The 21,185-nt window shown below is 35.7% G+C and overlaps 3 protein-coding genes across 4 annotated transcripts; all 3 read left to right on the forward strand.

Annotated features, from left to right (window-relative positions):
* The first annotated feature begins 4,941 nt into the window (after nt 1-4,941).
* On the forward strand, nt 4,942-8,574 carry LOC135943305 (clotting factor C-like). Of its 2 annotated transcripts, XM_065489771.1 has the most exons (13): nt 4,942-5,101; nt 5,166-5,229; nt 5,371-5,495; nt 5,585-5,646; nt 5,989-6,100; nt 6,190-6,324; nt 6,383-6,500; nt 6,758-6,952; nt 7,010-7,237; nt 7,325-7,443; nt 7,822-7,995; nt 8,055-8,217; nt 8,278-8,574. In XM_065489771.1, the coding sequence occupies exons 1-13, from the start codon at nt 5,027-5,029 to the stop codon at nt 8,514-8,516; spliced, it is 1,809 nt and encodes a 602-aa protein (XP_065345843.1). In that variant the 5' UTR covers nt 4,942-5,026; the 3' UTR covers nt 8,517-8,574. The 2 variants fall into 2 exon arrangements, with proteins under 2 accessions (XP_065345843.1, XP_065345844.1); XM_065489772.1 differs by having other exon boundaries at nt 5,018-5,101; nt 5,166-5,495; nt 5,592-5,646.
* Nucleotides 8,575-9,565: 991 nt separating this feature from the next.
* LOC135943303 (uncharacterized) lies at nt 9,566-13,411 on the forward strand. The gene is made up of 13 exons (XM_065489769.1): nt 9,566-9,720; nt 9,807-9,870; nt 10,080-10,204; nt 10,289-10,361; nt 10,657-10,763; nt 10,861-11,010; nt 11,066-11,186; nt 11,575-11,769; nt 11,831-12,052; nt 12,142-12,257; nt 12,437-12,610; nt 12,668-12,830; nt 12,887-13,411. The coding sequence occupies exons 1-13, from the start codon at nt 9,637-9,639 to the stop codon at nt 13,123-13,125; spliced, it is 1,833 nt and encodes a 610-aa protein (XP_065345841.1). The 5' UTR covers nt 9,566-9,636; the 3' UTR covers nt 13,126-13,411.
* Nucleotides 13,412-14,521: 1,110 nt separating this feature from the next.
* LOC135943304 (uncharacterized) lies at nt 14,522-17,846 on the forward strand. Its single transcript, XM_065489770.1, has 13 exons — nt 14,522-14,672; nt 14,754-14,817; nt 15,050-15,174; nt 15,257-15,329; nt 15,635-15,741; nt 15,839-15,976; nt 16,034-16,154; nt 16,234-16,428; nt 16,487-16,708; nt 16,796-16,911; nt 17,089-17,262; nt 17,320-17,485; nt 17,543-17,846. Exons 1-13 carry the CDS (start codon nt 14,598-14,600, stop codon nt 17,779-17,781), a joined length of 1,815 nt encoding a protein of 604 aa, XP_065345842.1. The 5' UTR covers nt 14,522-14,597; the 3' UTR covers nt 17,782-17,846.
* The last annotated feature ends 3,339 nt before the right edge of the window (nt 17,847-21,185 follow it).

Genomic DNA, 21,185 nt, shown 5'->3' on the forward strand with positions numbered 1-21,185 from the left:
GGCATTGGTTAGTTGTGTAATTTCGTGAATTTATTACCAAAAACAACCGTCCCCAATTTTTTAGGTGAGCGTTTTTTCGCGACACCCGCGGAGAGATGACAGTGCGCCGAAAAAAGCACTTCAAAAAATGGTTTAAAAGCCATAAAGTAGGACAGTAATGCGCTAAACATGTCACGCAGCTCGATGACAGAGATTGTTTCCCATCTCCTTCCTTCCGAGCCGAGAAAGAGAAGAGCAGCCATGTGAAAAAAGGTGTGCAGAGCAGGGGTATCATCCCCGCGCAAAAGAGATTTAACTCGGGGGGACAGTATTCGGTTTTTTCTTGCGTCGCTCGTGGGGTCAGCCCCGAGAGAGCAGCTGGGCCTTCAGAAAGGCGGCCAAGAACGAGGCAAAGAAACGCCGCCGCCGCGCCACCCCTCTCAAACTCCATACAAATGCTCACAACACACACGCAACATGCAAAACTGCGTTCAAATCCAACTGAAATAACCTCGCTTCTTACTGCCGTAGCTTCTGCCCTGCCTCGGGAGAGGGATTTTAATCACAAAATAATTTATTCAAATTCTTTACTAAAGTTGAAGAGTTTTTAGGTTTTTGAATTTTACCATTTTTTACGTTTAATATATGATTAAAATTGATAGCTTTTAAAAATGGCAATATATATTTTTGTTAGTAAGCTGATTTTTTATAAATTAAAATTATGCATCGCAATTTTCCCTTTCAGTATGTAAATAGCAAAATTTATGAAAAGTATAAAAAGAGCTATCTTGATGCAGCCAAAAAGCACAAAGGTAAATATATATTTAAATTATAAATAAAATATTATAACTTTTAAATAAATGTTTTAGTTTTGCTACAACAAAAAATAAAGATTTCACTGCGGTTGGGTAGTTATGTTTTTAAAACATTTTTTATTTCATAAAATGCAATTAATATTAAAATGATAGAATTTTTGTAGGGAAAATTTCAAAGGTGTTTAATCATTTTGCCAAGTCTTGGGAAAATACGTATAAATATACGGTCAAATTCAAGTAATTAAAAAGTATTTAATTATTTTTATTACCAAAATACATAACTCTATTATTTGTATAAGTTGATCTTGATGCACTCAAACATTTTCAAAATTAAAATTTCGCGATTTTTTTTTAATTAAACCAGGTTTGAAGATAGAACTCATGGCTTGAATATCCTCAGATATTTTTTGAAGTCAAAAACAGTCCTGAAATCTACAAAAATGTGATATATTTATATCATTTATTAGGTGCGTAAATGTTTTTAACTGCCAAAATCAAGAATTGATTTTATCTGATGATGCTTAGTTAATTAAATTTATAGCAGAAGAAGATTTCATCAATAAACCAGAAGTTAGTGATTAAAATCCACCTCTCACAAAATCTTTTCATAGAGAGATTGCTGCTGCTCTGGCAGAGATTCTCTCCCCGCAGGATGCCGAAGGCACACTGTACTCTTGAAATTATAATTTACTCGCGTCGGTGAATGGCTCCCGAGCTCTTTGACATCAAATTGAAAATATAATTTAGTCACAGCCGCTCGTAAATCGCGTCAGAATCAATAGCGAAATTCCCGGCGTTTCCCGACAAAAACGGAGCCGCACTGTTAGTCACACTTCTTCGTCGTAAATTTCGGAATTAACGAGTTGTGTACGCGCGAAGAAAAGAGAAAAGCCGAATTTATGGCTCGGAAAGAGCGCGACCGTCGAAAATTAAGTTGGCCAAAGGGAATCACCGCGGCCGGACATCTGCATTGTGTCGTTTGGGAAATGGAAATGAGCAATCCGTCTGTCCTGTGTCAATAAAAATCTACTGACCGAATTCAGGATTTCATGCTCAGTCACCTCTAATAGCAATTTATTGGATAACGAATTTCTCGTTTTCGAGCAGCAGCATTTTATGAGCTCGTAAAAATTTCTTTTTTATTTTTGTGGAAGTGATGACTGGACGTATACAAATTAATCTGGTTTGTGCAGTAAAATTTTTTAGTGCTTTTTTGACGTCTTAATCCCTCGTTATGTCCTCCTGCAGGTATGATTTCAGTATTTAGAATTAAAAATATTTAAATTCAGAGGGAAGTGATGAAAGATTTTTATAATTTAAAATAATACATATGACTTTCAGTGTAAACAATTTTACAATAACTTCTGCCATATGCGAAAAACAAGGAATAGAAGTCTAAACAATAATTGTTAAAGAACTATTAATTATTTTCACACATACTCTTGTATTTTTGTTTTTACTTTAAAAACAAAAATTCAAAAATTACCAGGAAAAACAAAAATTCAAAAATTACCAGGAAAAACAAAATTCATGCCACAGTATTAGGTGTAGAGATAATTCTGAACTAGCGATCATTGAAAATATCCGCCTGTTCTCATCTCTGACAATGAGTGCAAATGAAAATAGTAAACGAGAAATAAGAGACAATTTTGCAACCCGTATCTCCCTGTGATACAAATTACCACTTACAACATTCCATCCTTTCTTATTAGAGCCATTTTCAAAGAGTGAAAACTGCTTCAAACATCACGAAAAATATTCTAAAATGGAAAAAAAATTTCGTGTGTGCCTTCTATAGACAGAACGGCAGTTAGCATGAGCCTTCTAGAATAAAGCCATGGCCAAATCAGTTTTTTAAATTAAATTCTCCCCTTGTGTTTTCATCCCATTTTCTTACTTAGGGTTTGAAGTTGATTTAGTAATTTATTGCAAATTTCTTTCCTTGTAATTCCAAGCTAAAAATAAATGATTTTGCTGTACAAGCCTCTATATGAAAATTTAGAAAAAAAACAGCTGAAAAGCTTGTTACGCCAAAGTCTAATTCTTCGCGCAGGTGTCTTGGCCGTTAGTAAAATTTTCTGTTAAGCCGGGAGAGTGCGTCATTAAGAAACGAACTCGATCAGAGATTTGTATCACAGCAGCGAATCAGAAGCACATGTGAGCGAAAAGACAATAAGATTGCATGTCGCGTGAAAATTACATAAACACGATCGCAGCTAGCCTCCCCTGCTTTAATTGCCGTGCGTAAACATTTTTGTGACCATATGTGAGTACGTTTCTGTCTTAAAGGAGATCATATCACGATAAGAAGTGCGGAAAAAACAGGCATTTCACGTTTCCAGCAAACAGAAAAAACATGACAGTTTTTAAATGTCTCGAGATTCTCACGCTCGGGAAATTAATTACATTCCGTTTCTTTTCTACCTTCTTCTATTTTTTGAACGCACTGTTAAGGGGTCGGATGACTTATTTAGAGAAGAAAAAAATTGGAGGTGCAATTTGAATTGATTTATGTGACTTTCATAAACAATGCAGAGGGAACAAAAATGATGGATCGCTCTCACAACTGAGCGCGAGTGCCAATTATTACACGCTTTAAAACGGGATGAATAGAAGGAAGGAACAGACGGCGTCGACCGGAAAACAATAAGGAAGCTGATTCGAGATGCTGGACGCAAAAAAATACACGAAAAGGGTTCACACAGTCATAGGAGAGAAAAAATTGCTCCGGACTGGTTGAGGAAAAATCACATAAATATATCTCGTATTTTAAAATGGTGACATTTTCAATGAGTAAATATATCTGTTGATGAATAATTAGATCTAGTATATACGTTAATTAATTCTATTTTTTGTTCTAATAAATCAAATAAATTAGCATTCAGGGATTTTTTGTGGTGTTTAAAAATGAAATCTCCACAAGGTGATTGAAATTTATCTTGGAAAATGATTTAGAATTCACCATCATAAAAATTATAAATAAATTCTAGTTTTGCCAGAATAGGAATTAGTTTTTTTGGTGATTTTAAAATAAAAAAATATTGAGTTGCAAACAATTCAATCTTTGCGTACTATAAAAACCATTGATGGGAGCTTAAAACATTTTGTTTCTATTAAATTTCCATGAAGAATGTTAACATTCTTCACCGCTCACTGGGGTGCATAATTTCCGCATTAAAGTGCACAAGTAAATATTAATGCGCATCACCATTCTCGGCAGCAATATGCTTTTAATAGAGTTTAATGTGAATAAAAGCGCGACGAAACCACAAAACCCTTTTGCCGATCGCGGAACCGTTTTTTGCCCATCCGTCTTTATGCACGACAGATGGTAATTACACAGCAAAATCGAATCACCCTTCTACAAAGCGTATCACCGCAAGAGATGCATAAAAAATCCATTTGTGAAAAGAATTAAAAGAAAAGCCTCCTTCGAAATCGATCTGCTGCTTTAAATAGGTGCAGTCAAGTCGGAAATATGAGATGCGGCGCGGCAAATGCACCGCAGGGTTGCTGCGATTCGGTCGTTAATATTACGAGGAGAACCAACAACCCTTGACCGCGGTATTTATTGACGTAATTTTGAGCACGCATTGTCGCGTTTGCCGCGCGCGCATATAAATAAACGCTGTCACTGCATAAGGCAGGGAAAAAATGACGAACACATTCATTTTTATTTTGCTATTTCTCTTGATCATTTAACCGCTTGTTAGAAATGTCAAATGTCATGCTTTTTTATGGTTTTAGATCTAATTTTTGTTAATATAGAATAATTTCGTGTTGAACACTAAATGTTTTTAAAATCCATTTCAAGGGGATTCTTAAATTTAAACTCCAGGTTGATGAATAATTTGTTATATTATGCTCCGTTAAAATTTAACCGTTTTCGTCTCGAATTTTAAAGTGTGATGAGGAAAAATATTACAACTAGAAGCATCGAGTACAGACTTGATAGGAATGATACATTAATGAATGTTGCATCATCCAATTTTAAACAGGGATAAATTATTTTCGTCATTAATATCATTGAATGCGACCACTATCATGAGCATCGGACCTTTCACATGAGATGGTGATGACTGAATTGACCTTTTGTAAGGTTAAGGTTGAGGAATTGATAAGCTACAAGACGGATAATTTGTGATAAATTCTAGCACAAACATACTTCATTTTTAAGAAGACCATCCTCTCTTGTAAATTGAGGTGAATATATAGATCAAAAACCGAGAACCATGAGCACAGGATTATTTGTGCTCCTGATGACAACCGTGGCAGCATGCGAGGGAGCCATTTACTTTGATCAAAGGGTGATATTTTATGTTACTCAAAGCATAATACCAAGATTCGCTCATCTTTAATTTGATCTTTCAGCCTCACCAGCCAGCAAGTGAATGTCGGAATTTCGGCAAAGAGAGGCCTGAATTGGAAGCGCCAGGTTAATCCCTTGAAATCAAACGCAATATCGGAAATCTTCAAAAACTAATATTTACCCTTAAATGAGTTCATTTTTTAATTATAATTAAAATTTTAATCTTTACTCCTTTTTGTAACTGGCATTTCTTGACGTTCATTTTAGTGTATTCTCCTGGAGATGAAAATTTGAGTTTTGAAGATTGCGGTCTTTGGGATGGTACTGGTGACATGCCGTGGACCGTGATAATCATCATTTACACTAATGATGGCGCTTTTGCAAGCGACACGGTATGCATACAATATACACTGAATTACAAAGCTTTTCCATTTTCCTTTTTTTTTAAATAATTATAATCAATCGTAATGATGTTTATAAGCATGTAGACAATCCCATGTATGGCTTTTTGGTGTCGAAGCAAACTGTGCTGGTCCCTTTTCGTGAGTATAACCATCAATTCTATGCAAATTCTTTAAAATAAAATAGCGCGTTGCATCTTGATTTTGCTACTCAGGAAGATAAAAAGTCATTTAAAAATATCGCATCAAGATGTATTACTTAATTAAATTTTCAATAGTATCTATTTAAAATGAGCATTAAATATTCTTGATATACAGGAGCATGACTTGAAACTAATTAAAAATGTAGAGAAAAATTTTAATGCTTTTGTTGTTACTTCTATAAAGAGACTTATCCCTGATTTATAATTGTTCTTTATTCGCATTCCAGGTTCAGGTGGGAATCAATATCAACAATTTCTATCACATTATGAGCTGCGTTATTTTCAGTTATACCCAAATACGAAGTGGAAAACTATCGCCTGTATGCTGGTCCATGCTATTCTGGGCCAAAAACAGATTCTTGTAAATTTGGAAGAGGATTACTTCAGCAAAAAGTAGGAATTCATTGCATTATTTGTATGATTTTATCAGAATATGAATATTTTTTCAATCCTAACAATTATTAAACATTTTTGTATGTTAGGTTTTATCAAGGGAAAGTTTCTTTTTGAAAATCCAACCAGTGGCAATCACGCAGCATTTGAGGCCAATCTGTTTATGGAATCGGAACAATTTGCAAGACTCCATTTTTCCAACCTTTATTTTTACTAAAAAGGAGGTATGATTTGCACTCATTTCATTTAACTGTTTTTTTTTTCGGAAATAACAATTTCCAGACCAAACTTAGGGCTGCTACACTGCTGAACCATCAACAATGCTATCGCAATAATTTGACATATCCTCCAATTTGCGATAATATGGAAAGGCTCATGTGCACTGGCTTGGAATTATCAGGTTTTTATGCTTCTATTTGCTTACTAACAATGTCACATCACATCACGTGGTCAAAATCACAACAACAATATGTACAATTTCAGACGAGGAAAGTTATTGAGCTACAGAAAACCAATTAATTAGACCATTGTCACGGCAGATCATAAATTAAAATAATTGAAAGTTAGTTTCAAAAATTAAAAAATATTTTTCTGGTTTCACGCCTCTTTGTATTTTATTGTATGGTGTTTGTCTGCATTTATAATTTTTATTTTCAGGAGTATTTCTTACTATGAAGGTTGCAAACCGACATTATCTACGTGCTGTCGAATGGGGCTATCCAGTGCTTAGTAAAGATCTGGTTGAAAATAGGATTCTCTGGTCGGATATTATTTATTTCGTTAGCCTTATTGTTGCTCTCTCGCCTGATTTGACTCTGATGCCAAAACCCCCTAAACCAGCAAAAAAGATAGGCATGCAATATACAAAATGAGATTAATTAATAAATAATACCCTTTTATTTTTAACAGACTTTGGTGTCCAGGAGAGCTTTGCAGGTTGCGGGGAAATCACACAAGACAAAAGAAGAGGCCGTCAACGGCGAGACGACTCGCGGTTCGCATTAATTCACCATGGCACAAACGCTCCGATCGAGCAAAATCCCTGGCACGCGAGTCTGACTGTACACTTGCCAATGACAGAACCAAATTACGACTTCTGCGGCGGCACATTGGTGTCCAAGAGGGTTGTAGTGACAGGTGAATAGCGATTTTTAAAAAAAATGTTTTTTTATTGCTGAACATAAAATATGATTTGCCTTTTTTGAATCTTTTTTGACTTCGCAGCCGCCCATTGCCTCTACAGTCCATCAACTGGTGCTCAATATGAAGCCGAATGGCTGGAAATTACCTTAGGGATGTATAACGCAGTAGACAGCGATGAAATCGGGCGACAGATGGTCCGGGTATTAAATTTATTTTTAATTTACTTTGCGTTTTTCCAGGTTGGTTAGAGAGGCGTATTAATTTTTTCTTCAATCGCTATTTACTTTCTAAAATATTATTTTAAAATAAAATTTAATATCTTTTGCATATATTTGAAGTGACAAAAATCCAAAGTCATTTTGTATTTGCAAGACATTGAAAAATTACGGTTGGTTAATCGGTAATGTTAAAAAACTACAAAATGATTTGTCTGTTGTTACACGATTTGATAGCCAATAAAGATAAAAATGCTGTCCTAGAACTTCATTAAAAATGCCATGAAAAAATGGATTTGGAAACCACCAAAATATTTAATTAATTGTTTCACGTTTTAAGTAATGAAATCCCATGTTGCACAGGCTGCTTCAGTTGTTATTCATCAGGAATACAACCACGATAGAAAAGATTTGCAGCACGACTTGGCATTGATAATCGTGAAAGAAAGCAGCATACAAATCACAGAGCGCGTAAAGCCTGCCTGCTTGTGGAACAGAGAATATGACTTTCATCACATTCAAAATAAAATTGGAAAGGTCTATTTCACTTGAAATTAATCGGTGTAAAATTAATAGAGATGTTTATCGGTTAACAGGTTGTTGGCTTTGGCCTGATAGAAAACTACTCGCGGCCAAACATCCTGCAGAAGGCGTTTTTGAGAATTGCACCACATGAAGATTGCTTTTATTCCAATAAGAAGTTCTTCTCAAAGAATTTGAGGCCGGTACAAAACTTTTGCGTTGGATTTCCTAACAATGGTAAAATTAATCATGTTTTTTAATATGAAACATTTATTCTCATTTTGGTATTATGATCAGCGACAAACGTTTGCGCCGGAGACAGCGGGGGTGGACTGCTCATCGCCGAGAGCACCTCTACCGGCAAACAGCGATTCTTTTTGCGAGGTGTTGTTAGTTTCGGCCTCTCCAAAATTGAGGAGATAAATAATGTTAGAACTCGCGTTTGTGATACGAATCAATTCGCTCTTTTTGTAGATATCACTTACTACATGGATTGGATTGTCCGGAACAGTCCTGATATTTCTGGTAATCTGTGATTAACCTATCAGGCCACGCTTGCAAACCAATTAAATTTAAAAACGTTGAGTTCCAAAATTGAGATTTGATTTCTTTTACCCAGGAATTAAACCCCCGAAAATATTTCCCACGGGTTATAAGCATTTGTAAGCAAAATTAGAAGCTGTGGGGGTTGAGTGCGGGCTGATTTGTGACTGTAGTAGTCTCTTTTGCATTGCAATGACGAGTTAATTCTGATTTGGGAGGATTGCAAATCTTCTGACTCGCTTCTTGCTGATTTGCACCTTTCCACCATGCGTGAATTAATATCCCTGGACGAATTCCTAGTTTTTCATTAAAAGACGTCAGTGTGGTGGAGGCAATAAAATGAGGATGGTCTTTTTTCTGTATTGAACCTTTCCCTCGGCGGGAATTATCGGGACGCGATTTCCCGTAAAAAACGAAATGCGATTTAATAACACGATTCGACAAAACATCCTGTACTTGGAGGGAGACTGTGCCGCCAAGCAGTCCGTTAGTGCGGGTGGCATAATATATTTCCACGTCGCGGTGGAGCAGATTGAGGAGCTTCTTTGATGTAAGCCAAGCACTCATACTCATACACATGACTTGAGAAAAACAGCGCATGACAGATGAGATGATATACATGCATTTGGACTTCGGAGGTGCTTTTGTGAATTATGGTGCCTCCAAGAGCTCTATTCTACTAGAAAACTAGACGAGTTAAAAGCTTTTCTAATGGATTTTTTAGATGTTTAGATAGATGACTACAGCCAGAATGGTAAAATATTGGCTACGTAAAGCATTCTAGGAAGCCCTAAAATATTTTACGTGAAAAAATCTTTAAATGAAACAAAAATTCAGAATCATAATCACTTTTTGCGTTAGTATAATTATTACTTCCATTATTTGAATAATTGCCGTAACATTCATAAAAAGAAATTTAAAAAGATTGGATATTTTATTTTTTCAATATCCCACTGTAATGAACTTTGTACCTCTTTCTGCTGTTGACTCAATTGACCTTAGTCTCGGTCAATATGGAAAGGTCATGCAAAAATAGATTTTAAATTGTATCGGCTTGGTAACAATTATAAGTGGAGAGTTTCCATTTGCGACTAGAATGTACAAGAACACAAAATGAACGAAATGAACACAATATTGATTGTTCTTCTGGCGACCACTGTGGCAACGTGCGAAGGAGCGACGTACATGAATTCCGAGGTGAATTATTCACTTTTAATTATAATACTTCTTCCAAAATTATATATTTAATTTTCTTGAATGTTTTTTGTTATTTCACATTTCAGCCTCACAAATTGCCACGTGAGTGTAGGAACTATGGCAAACCAAGACCTGCCTTAGATGCACCAGGTTAGATGGAAATATCTAAAACGCTTTTATTACAAATCCTTATTGATTTTTATGAATGACCTTCAAAAATGGGCAAAAGAAAACTAAATCTCATAAATGATGTGCGGTTCTCTAAGTCTAAATTTGAAATGCTAGCACTAGCTTGAAAACTATTTGTTTCTATCGTTATTATGTACGAAGAGTAAGTAATATCTAGCTTTTAATTCTAGTTTATTCACTTGAAAATGAAAATTTGAGCTTTGAGAAATGTGGACAATGGGATGGCGATGGTGACATGCCATGGACTGTGATTATTGATATTAAACCTGATTCCGATGTTTGGAGTTCACAACCGGTGAGTAAACAATAAAACCTGGCTCCGCATTTTTCCTTGAGTGTGACACTTTAATTTCACATCAATATTGGGTTCATGTTGCAGATGCCTAGCGATGTGTTTAACCGTTATTCTTATGGTTTTCTGGTGACGAAGCAGACTATGATGGTTTTCTTCAGTGAGTTATCCTAATGCAACACTTACGCGAAAATACTGTTAAATAGAATTCTCATTCGAAACAACAATAAACAAGGATATTTAATTATATATATTCCAGTAAAATTAGTTGACACTGTATTATGTATGATCAGATTTTTTAAAACATAAATATATACAAATATGAGGTTCACCATCTATTTGCAAAATTAGGCCGACCCTGTTACTCGAAAATTTGAGCTGTAAATTATGATGTGTATTTTTGTTAACGTAAAGCAATTAAAATTAAATGGTAGCAATATGTAATTGGTTTTTAGAGGAAACGAACACTGGTATGGAAAACTACCTGCTTTATGCCGGCCCTTGCTCTTCTGGACCAAACAACGAGAGTTGTCTTTTAGGAAGAGGATTACTAAATCAAAGAGTAAGAATTCGCCATTCTATAATGATTTTCAATTTTGCTCTTCAAAAATTCGCCAAGATTTTTTGACTTAATTGTTCCATCTTCGTAATCTTAACAGGTGCTATCGAGGATGGGTGCATTAGCAGGGGCTCAGGTGTGGAAAATTGAAAAAGTCACGGTCACACAGAATTTGAGACCTATCTGCTTGTGGAATCGAAACAATATTCAAGATGCTGCTTTTGAATCCTTTGTCTTCTCTCAAACAAACGTAGGCGGTTATTTATTTTTCTATTTATATTATTCATTATTTCTCTCTCATTTAGAGGACTCTAAAAAAGACAGAACTTTTGAATAATCAGCAATGTTATCTCAGCAATAAATTGATATCCCCTCAAGTTTGCAGCGAGATGGATTCACTGATGTGTACCAATTTTGAACATTCAGGTGATGAGAAGCTTGCAAAAAAATTATATCTCGTACTCAGAAAAAAGGTTTTTTTCTGACTTGAAGATTTGATATTGAAATTTGCAGTACTGATGAAATCATAGCACAGTGAAAATAGAAACATTTATTTTGTATTTTGTTTTTTTAATTATATAGATGTGATTGTTACATGATATTTGTTATTTGTTGCTTCATAAACAGAGGGACAGTTAGTTTAATAATTCATCCTGGTCCCGGCAAAATTGCGTAACGTTCAACGACCAAACGCGAATTTCCTTGTTGCAAGAAAAGGTCAACAATCAATTCGACAATGAAAATTTGGGTGTTTGTTGAACGTTGCGCAATTTTGCCGGGACCTGGACGAATTTATGTTTTCACATATTTGCAGGCATATTTCTAGTAATGAAAGACGCGAATCGATATTATTTACGTGCAACCAGATGGGGCAATTTTTTACTCCCTGAAGATCGGCTCGATGATAGAATTCTCTGGGTTGATATTCTGGGGAACATAAAACAAATTGTTTCCGCCTCAACTGGATTGTTTCTGATACCCCCTACTCCAAAACTTGCAACGAAAATAGGTATTATAAATGAGTTAAAAAAGAAACTCATTATTTATTGATATATTATCACGTCAACCAGACTTTGGTCCTGAGGAGAGCTACGCAGATTGCGGAAAGATCACTGGGAACAGAAGAAGAGGCCGCCAGAGACGAGACGATTTGGTATCCTCCTTCGTTCACCACGGCGATAATGCGCCAATAGAGCAGAATCCCTGGCACGCAAGCCTCACGGTCAATTTGCCTGATCCTCTTTACGATGTCTGCGGTGGTACGCTGGTGTCCAAGAGAGTCGTGGTGACTGGTTAAGTCTGATTTTCATATTCAAAAAGCCCTGAAAATCACTATAAAATTTAAAGATTTTCAAATAAAATAGCTTTATCGAATCCGCAGCCGCTCATTGCCTGTACAGTCCAACTGGCACTCAATATGAAACGGAATTGCTGGAAATCGTCTTGGGAATGTACGACGCAGCAGACAACGAAGATAACGAGCGGCAGGTGGTGAAGGTTAAAAAAATCAAACTCTCGTAACTTATTTTAATATCTTGAATTACAAAAAAATAATACATTTAAAATATCTGGTAACTTTTTAATTGCTATCAATATGTGACATAATTCTTCATGAATCCTTTGCATATAAATGTTACTTGAGATTTTAATTTAGACTAAATTTAACTTTTACACAGGCCTCTTCCGTTGTAATTCATCAGGATTACGATCATGGCAGAAACGATTTTCAACACGACTTGGCCCTAATAATTCTGAATGAAAACAGCATACAATTCACAGATCGAGTGAAGCCAGCATGCTTGTGGAACAGTGATTACGATTTTGAGAAAATCGCTGGCAAATCTGGAAAGGTTTCTTAGTCATCATTTCACCGTTTTAACTTTTTCAAAATTTATTTCGTTTCAAAGGTTGCTGGCTTTGGCCTAACAGAGAACTATTCACAGGCAAGATTCCTGCAGAAGGCGTTTTTAAGAATAGCACCACACAACGAATGTTTCTCTTCCAACAAAAAGTTTTTTGCTGAGAATTGGAAGCCAACTCTAAACTTCTGCGCTGGATTCCCTGACAATGGTTTAATGACTTCATTTGTGTTTAAGTTGAGCGAAAATTCTGATCAATTTGTACAGGGACGAATGTTTGCAATGGGGACAGCGGCGGCGGACTGCTCATCGTGGATGACACTTCGGTAGAGAACAAGCGGTTCTACTTGCGAGGCATTGTTAGTTTCGGTCCTAGTCAAATTAAGACGGTTGAAAATTCTAAAAAACGTATATGCAATCCTTATCATTACGCAATGTTTCTCGACATCACTGGCTACATGAGTTGGATTGTTCAAAATAGTCCAGATATTTCACCTCGTCGTTGATGTATCACTGAAAATTTGCGCGTATAAAAATAAAAATTGTTTAGTTACAAAAAATTCAAATCTTTCATGTTTTAAAAATATTGTTCACTGCTGTGGACGGTATTTCTTCTCAAAAAGCTGGACTTTGGGTCGTCTGCTGCACAGTTTCTCATAATCTTCATAGTACCTATTGTAACCGAGTATGAGTTGCGAGATTCAGGAATTTGAAGCAACATATATATATACATTTTTGTTAATGAAAAAAGGAGATATGTTGTTTTTAAAGCGTCAATGCGTGTCTTATAATGCAATGTAACAAAAATTATTTTAACGCATAAGACACAATACGATAACATTATAATGAGAAATATAAAATTGAGATTTTATTTCCTTTGCCTAAGAAGCCCCCAAAAATATTTTTTCGAAAGGTAAGCTTTTGAAACCAAAATTAGAAGCTTTGGGGGTTGAGTGCGGGCTGATTTGCGCCTGTATTAGACTCTCTTGCATTGCAATGACGAGTTTATTCTGATTTGGGAGGATTGCAAATCTTCTGACTCGCTTCTTGCTGGTTTGCACCTTTCCATCAGGTGTGGAATTAATATCCCTGGGCGAATTCCTAGTTTTTCATTAAAAGACTTCAGTGTGGAGGCAATAAATTGAGGTGTTTTTTTTTCTGTATTGAACCTCTCCCACTGCAGAAATTATCAGGACGCGAGTTTTCGCAAAAAACGAATACGATTTAATGACTCGATTCCACAAAACATCTTGCACTTGAAGGGAGACGGTGCCGCCAAGCAGTCCGGCAATGCAAGTAGCATAATATTTTTCCGCTTTTTTCGCTATTTCTGGTAGAAAACACGCATGCCAAAGTCTCGTTGGCGCTGACTGAGGAGCATCATTAATGCATAGGTCTAACTACTCAATACACATGACTTGAGAAAAAAAGCACATGACAGATGACAAACATTATACATATTATGCGTTTGGACTTCCGAGGTTCTTTTGTGACTTATAGTGCCTCCAAGACCTCTCCTACTGGAAAACTAGACGAGCTCAAAACTTTTTTAATGGATTTTTTAGATGTAAAAATAGAGGACTACAGCCAGAACGGTAAAATATTGGCTACGTAAAGCATTCTAGCAAGCCCCGAAATATTTTACGCAAAAAAGACAAGATAAAAAATTCTTAAAATAAAATAAAAAAGTCAGAGTCATAATCACTTTGCGTAATAAAATCATAACTTCTATTATTTGAATTTCCGTAATATTTATAAAGAGAAATTTAAAGATAGTAGAATGATATTTTATTTATTTCAATATCCAACTGTAACGAAAATAGCAGCTCTCTCTACCCAATGGACCTTAGTCTCGGTCAATGAGGAAAGGTCATCCAAAAACATATTTTAAATGTATTGGCATCGCACGGCTTGGCCACATTAGAAGTGAAGACTTTCCGCTAGCGACAAGAGTGTTCAAGAACAAAAAATCAAGGAAATGAGCATAATATTGATTGTTCTTCTGGCAGCCACTGTGGCAACGTGCGAAGGAGCGAAGTACGTGAATTCCGAGGTGAATTATTCGCATTTAATTATAATACTTCTTCCAAACATGCATACATGATTTCGCAATTATTGTTTCAAATTTCATCAGTCTCACAAACTGCCACATGAGTGTCGGAAATATGGCAAACCAAGACCTGCCTTAGATGCACCAGGTTAGATGGGAATATCTAAAACGCTTATTGAATGAATGAATTTATTATTAAACGCATATATATGCAATTTCTTATTCATTTTTATCACAAACTGGGAAAAGAAAATTAAATCTCATAAATGATGTGCTGTTTTGTAATTAATTATAAATTTGTAATTAAGCCACTTGCTTGAAAACTGCTTGTTTCTATCGTTATGTATGAAGAGAAAGTAATATCCAGTTTTTAATTTTAGTTTATTCACCTGGAAAAGAAAATTTGAGCTTTGAGAAGTGTGGACAATGGGATGGCAGTGGTGACATGCCGTGGACTGTGATTATTGGTATTAAACTTGTTTCCAATGTTTGGAGCACTCAACCGGTGAGTAAACAATAAAACCTGACTCCGAATTTTTCCTTGCGTGAGACTCTTTAATTTCATATCAATTGGGTTCATGTTGCAGATGCCAAGCGATGTGTTAGGCCATCATTCTTATGGTTTTCTGGTAACTAAGCAGACTATGATGGTTTTCTTCAGTGAGTTATCCTTGTGCAACACTTTCGCGAAAACACTGTTAAAATAACTCTAATTCTAAACAACAATAAACAAGAATATTTAATACATAAATAATATTCCAGTAAAATTAGCTGACACTATATGTTTGATTTTTTAAAACATAATGTGCATAAAAATAGGTTAACAATTATCTATTTATTTTCAAAACTAGGCTGACCCGATTTATTCGAAATTTTTAGCTGTAAAACGATGATGTGAATTTTTTTATTTCAACGCAAAGAAATTCAAATTAAATGGTAGCACTATATATGTAACTGGTTTTTAGATCAAATGAACACTGAAATAGAAAACTACCAGCTTTATGCCGGCCCTTGCTCTTCTGGACCAAACAACGAGCGTTGTCTGTTAGGAAGAGGATTGCTAAATCAAAGAGTAAGAATTCACCTTTCTGCAATAATTTTCAATTTTGCTCTTCAAAAAATTGCAAAGAGCTTCTGACTTAATTGTTCCATCTTTGTAATCTTAACAGGTGCTATCGAGGAACGGTGATCAGGTGTGGAAAATTGAAAAAATCACGATCACACAGCATTTGAGGCCAATCTGCTTGTGGAATCGAAATAACTTTCAAGATTCTGCTTTTGAATCCTTTGTCTTCTCTCAAACAAGCGTAGGCGCGGTGTATTTATTTTTCATTTAAATTATTGATTATTTCTCTCACATTTAGAGGACTCTAAATAAGACAGAACTTTTGAATGATCAGCAATGTTATCTCAGCAATAAATTAATATCCCCTCAAGTTTGCAGCGAGATGGATTCACTGCTGTGTACCAATTTTGAACATTCAGGTGATGAGAAGCTTGCATATATTATTCATAAAGAGAGGCACGGCTAGTTTCATAATTTTTGTTTATCATATATTTTCAGGCATGTTTCTAGTAATGAAAGACGCGAACCGATATTATTTACGTGCAACCAGATGGGGCAATTTTTTACTCCCTGATGATCGGCTCGATGATAGAATTCTCTGGATCGATATTCTGCGGAACATAAAACAAATTGTTTCCGTCTCAACTGGCTTATTTCTGATGCCACCAACTCCAAAACTTGCAACGAAGATAGGTATTATAAATGAGTTAAAAAAACTCATTAATTATTGACGTGTTAACACGTCACCCAGACTTTGGTCCTGAGGAGAGCTACGCAGATTGCGGAAAGGTCACTGGGAACAGAAGAAGAGGCCGCCAGAGACGAGACGGTGTGGCATTCTCCTTCGTTCACCACGGCGAAAATGCGCCAATAGAGCAGAATCCCTGGCACGCAAGCCTGACGATCAATTTGCCAGATCCTCTTTACGATGTCTGCGGTGGTACGCTGGTGTCCAAGAGAGTCGTAGTGACTGGTTAAGTCTGATTTTCAAATTAAACCTGCTTAAAATCGCTATAATCTTTAAAACAATTCAAATAATATAGTTTTTTCAAATCCGCAGCCGCTCATTGTCTGTACAATCCAACTGGCACTCAATATGAAACGAAATTGCTGGAAATCGTCTTGGGGATGTACGATGCAACAGATGACGAAGAAATCGGGCGGCAGGTGGTGAAGGTAAAAAAAATCAAGCTCTCGTCGTAACTTATTTAAATATAGATAATCTTATTTAATCAAATTAAAAAAAATAATACTTTTAAAATATCATCTGATAACTTTTTAGTTGTTATCAATATGTTCATGAATCTTTTGCATGTAAGATTTTAATGTAGACTATGTATAACTTTTACACAGGCCGCTTCCGTTGTAATTCATCAGGATTACGATCATGGCAGAAACGATTTTCAACACGACTTGGCCCTAATAATTCTGAATGAAAACAGCATACAATTCACAGATCGAGTGAAGCCAGCATGCTTGTGGAACAGTGATTACGATTTTGAGAAAATCGCCGGCAAATCTGGAAAGGTTTCTTAGTCACCATTTCACCGATTTAACTTTTTCAAAAATGGTATCGTTTGAAAGGTTGCTGGCTTTGGCCTAACAGCAGAGAACTATTCACAGGCAAGATTCCTACAGAAGGCGTTTTTAAGAATAGCACCGCACAACGAGTGTTTCTCTTTCAACAAAAAGTTTTTTGCTGAGAATTGGAAGCCAACCCTAAACTTCTGCGCTGGATTTCCTGACAATGGTTTAATGAATACATTTGTGTTTAAGTTGGGCTAAAATTCTGATCAATACTGTACAGGGACGAATGTTTGCAATGGGGACAGCGGCGGCGGACTGCTCATCGCGGATGTAACTTCGGCAGAGAACAAGCGGTTCTACTTGCGAGGCATTGTTAGTTTCGGTTCCAGTCAAATTAAGACGGTTGAAAATTCTAAAAAACGTGTATGCAATCCTTATCATTACGCCATGTTTCTCGACATCACTAGCTACATGAGTTGGATTGTTCAAAATAGTCCAGATATTTCACCTCGTCGTTGATGTATCACTGAATAGATGCGTGTATAAAAATAAAAATGTTTAGTTACAAAAAATACCAAAAATACAGATCTTTCACATTTTAAAAATATTGTTCACTGCTGTGTATGAGTTGCGCGATTCATGATATTGAAACTTTATAAATTTTTATCAATGAAAAGAGGATCTTGTTTATTTTGTTCTTTTTTCAAAGCGTCAATGTAGTTCAATAATTAAACAAAATTATTTTAATGCATAAGACACATTACAATACCATCAATGAGAAAGAGAATTTCACGCAAAATGCCGAATATTCTATTATATTTTTTTAAAAAGCTGAAGTAGATGTGAGCGCACTTATTTTTATTGTTTATAGTGAACCCATGTTATAAAGACTTTAAGTTTTGGATTTTTCTTAAATGAACAGTCAAAAATTAATGGTTTAACAATTAACAGCATTGAGGATGGGTTGGAATAAGGATATTAGAGATTAGAACTCGACAATATTTCAAAATCCTGTTACCCATCAATGCAAGTTCTGTTGGTGAGGTAACAGAAATTTGGTCTACTCTGTCGGATTCTACATTCTCTAATAACCTTGGGTTGGAAACACGTGATTAGCAGAAGCACGCCATACGTTTATAAATAGCAATTTCAAAAAATAAATAAAACGAAAGTGCGAAAAACAGATCAAATGTTAAGATAATGGCTGTGTATTTTAAAGCACAAAATTCCGCATCAATCAGTGGTTGTTTCTGACAATTTGTGCGCTGAGGGCGCGAAAACTACGTTAAACTTAAACATTGCTCATTTGTCGTTTAAAGAAAAATAAAGGGCCAATTTATGCATAACACGATGGTTGTTTACTTGTCGGCCCGGGCGCCTGGCCATGGCGCCTCGCCGGTCAGTGACAGGTCAAAGAGTGACACGACACGGTATGATAATAGTTTTAATTTAATGAAATGTTATACAAAAAATCGATGTTCAAAAGTTGTGTGGTCTCAATGACGCTGTTGCTATCAAAAATCGACCTTGTGGCTGCTTGCTGATTATCCAATTACGCTTCTATGTATGATGCTCGTGGCAACATAAATGTGCTCATTCGCACGCAAGTCTGGCTAACTAAGATTTCCTGCCGTGATACTGACTCCAGGTGGGCAGTATTCATTACCCTGGCTTTTAGTGTCAGGTTGATAAACATAAATATTTCATCCCTTCATAAATTATAACTTTAATTAGTGGCCCTACATAATAAGTATTGGGTACATAATTTCAAGGATGTATTCATCTAATTAATTGCTAAAGCAAATAAATATGCGATACCTAAAACGCATTTCCTGAGTTTTTTAATGCAGCAGCAATTAAGATAAGGTTTTTGAGATTATAAACATGAGCGCCATGCCATAATGCACTGAAAAAAGAATAATGATGTTATATTGTAAAATCTCAAGTGGTAAAAATATTTTGCTGCATCGAATAATGGGAAGGCAGTCAAGTGCGATAATACGATACACCGTAATCCTAAATATGATTTTCCAACGCACTCTAGTTCGAAAGCCGTCAAATCATTTTTTTTGCTAAATGGATTTTTTGTATGGCCCCAAAAGGTGCACGCTGCGCGCGTTACGTTGCTTGAAAGGCATTTCGCATTATATTTGATAATTTCCATGCACAAAAAGAGTTGATTGAATGATCGTTTTGCGTTCAGCCGTTTAGCCGTGGACAAAACGCTGCTGGATGCTCAAGACATTGTACCAAACGCCGCGCGATCCCTCTAATACAAGGGTGAAAAGCCGGCTCGCGCGCGCAGGGGCGTCTTCCGTGCTGTTATGATTATTATGCGCTTGTCGAGCAAAAAACACGCACGGGAAAAATTCCGCCAGTGCTGCTTTTATTTTTATGCACGTTCGCTCGCTTGTTGGCCACAATAAAGAAAGGCACATGCCCTCGGAGGAAAATAAAACGCCGCCGTGATTTCATGCGGCTAATCACGTGTTATTGCTCGGCTCACTAATTTGGGTAAAACAATAATTACCACAACGTTTTTTCTTCTGCACTCGGATGAGCGAGCACATCGCTGCTGTTCTGTTTTTGCTTTGATTGGCTTTTGGTGTTCAATGAATTTGGTACTAAATTGCGTCATTCAACTGGATCAATCTCGCATATTAGTAAAAGCAAGAACTGACGGCTGACATCTCTGGTAATTGTTCTTTTCAAACAAACTAAAAAAATCTCTGTCAGTGATGATGTAAAATTTATTAACGGATAAATTTTCATTTTTTATTTATAACAATAGCAAACGTCTTAGATTTAAAAGAAACAATTTGCATTTTAAAATTAGTGTTTTGAACTAGGAAATCGAGCAAGTTGTCGTAAAATTAGCCATGTTCAAAGTGCCACGGATCTGCGAAAAATACGGCTAAACGCTATGAAACTGATATGGCATTTCAATTTGATTATTTATTTTTTATTTAATTTAAGTTTTTAAGGGTGGTATGAGGTGTGCAATGCACCTGAATTGTGACCAACATAATTTCGGTATTTGGTTTAGCAACCATTTGTTTCGGAGATATTGAGTTTTGAAAATTAACCTTCAAAAAACGAAAATCGGCAATAACTCCGTTTCATTGCGGTTTTGATAAAAAATAGGTTTTAACGCCTTCTTCAAATTAGCAATTTATACTCATAGTTTATTTATACTTTTAGTTTTTGAGATTAGAGGCCACCTGAGGCAGCAGCGCTTGATATGAGCTATTTTTAAAATTCAAAATCTTCCAAACCAAAAATGACAGTGGTCGGAATTTCGGTGAATTTCAACCTTATATCACCCTTAACAATCTAATTAAGTTTTAAAATAGTATGTACCAAGACTCAAATTTGCTCAGGACAAGTTATACCAAAAATACAATGGAATGGTACTTTAAAGAAAAAATCAAACAATTTTTAACTTCCTGAAAATGTACGAAGAATTTTCCAGGCTCAGTACCTTTGTAACAAATAAAACCGCAAAAAGCATCATTATTATGTAAGCTGAGATTTTTTATTTATTTTTTCGTGGTAGCTAAAATTTTCTTCCATAATAGTTAATTTGAATTTTTAAGAATATATGTCACAAGAAAAAAATATGGAGTGTGTCTGTTAGTTAGCTCATTAAATTTGGAGTAAATTGCTTTGTCTTTTAAAAAGCTACTAGCAATTCGTCTTGCTTTAATCATCTTGAAAGGGGATTTTCCCCGGAATGTCAATTTTTCTATAAAATCTTTTTTTTTACTTGGCACAACCTGTTAAATTGCTGTTAGAAGAAAATCCATCAAGTCATAGAACATTTCTTCCTAAGAGATAAAATTTTCAATATTTTCAGCCCTGCTTTGTTTAGCAGTAAGTCATTTGGGCTTGAGATTCCTTGTCTATTTAACACGGACAATTTT

This window comes from Cloeon dipterum, chromosome 4, assembly GCF_949628265.1.
Source record: "Cloeon dipterum chromosome 4, ieCloDipt1.1, whole genome shotgun sequence".
Taxonomy (NCBI): domain Eukaryota; kingdom Metazoa; phylum Arthropoda; class Insecta; order Ephemeroptera; family Baetidae; genus Cloeon; species Cloeon dipterum.

What these genes read in the sequence shown, in the direction of transcription:
- LOC135943303 (XM_065489769.1), top strand. Translation starts at nt 9,637, where the DNA reads ATGAACGAAATGAACACAATATTGATTGTTCTTCTGGCGACCACTGTG. An exon ending in ACCTGCCTTAGATGCACCAG is followed by an intron (nt 9,871 to 10,079) that starts GTTAGATGGAAA and finishes TTTTAATTCTAG; the next exon opens with TTTATTCACTTGAAAATGAA. An exon ending in ATGTTTGGAGTTCACAACCG is followed by an intron (nt 10,205 to 10,288) that starts GTGAGTAAACAA and finishes TTCATGTTGCAG; the next exon opens with ATGCCTAGCGATGTGTTTAA.
- LOC135943305 (XM_065489771.1), top strand. Translation starts at nt 5,027, where the DNA reads ATGAGCACAGGATTATTTGTGCTCCTGATGACAACCGTGGCAGCATGC. An exon ending in GCCTGAATTGGAAGCGCCAG is followed by an intron (nt 5,230 to 5,370) that starts GTTAATCCCTTG and finishes CGTTCATTTTAG; the next exon opens with TGTATTCTCCTGGAGATGAA. An exon ending in GCGCTTTTGCAAGCGACACG is followed by an intron (nt 5,496 to 5,584) that starts GTATGCATACAA and finishes GATGTTTATAAG; the next exon opens with CATGTAGACAATCCCATGTA.
- LOC135943304 (XM_065489770.1), top strand. Translation starts at nt 14,598, where the DNA reads ATGAGCATAATATTGATTGTTCTTCTGGCAGCCACTGTGGCAACGTGC. An exon ending in ACCTGCCTTAGATGCACCAG is followed by an intron (nt 14,818 to 15,049) that starts GTTAGATGGGAA and finishes TTTTAATTTTAG; the next exon opens with TTTATTCACCTGGAAAAGAA. An exon ending in ATGTTTGGAGCACTCAACCG is followed by an intron (nt 15,175 to 15,256) that starts GTGAGTAAACAA and finishes TTCATGTTGCAG; the next exon opens with ATGCCAAGCGATGTGTTAGG.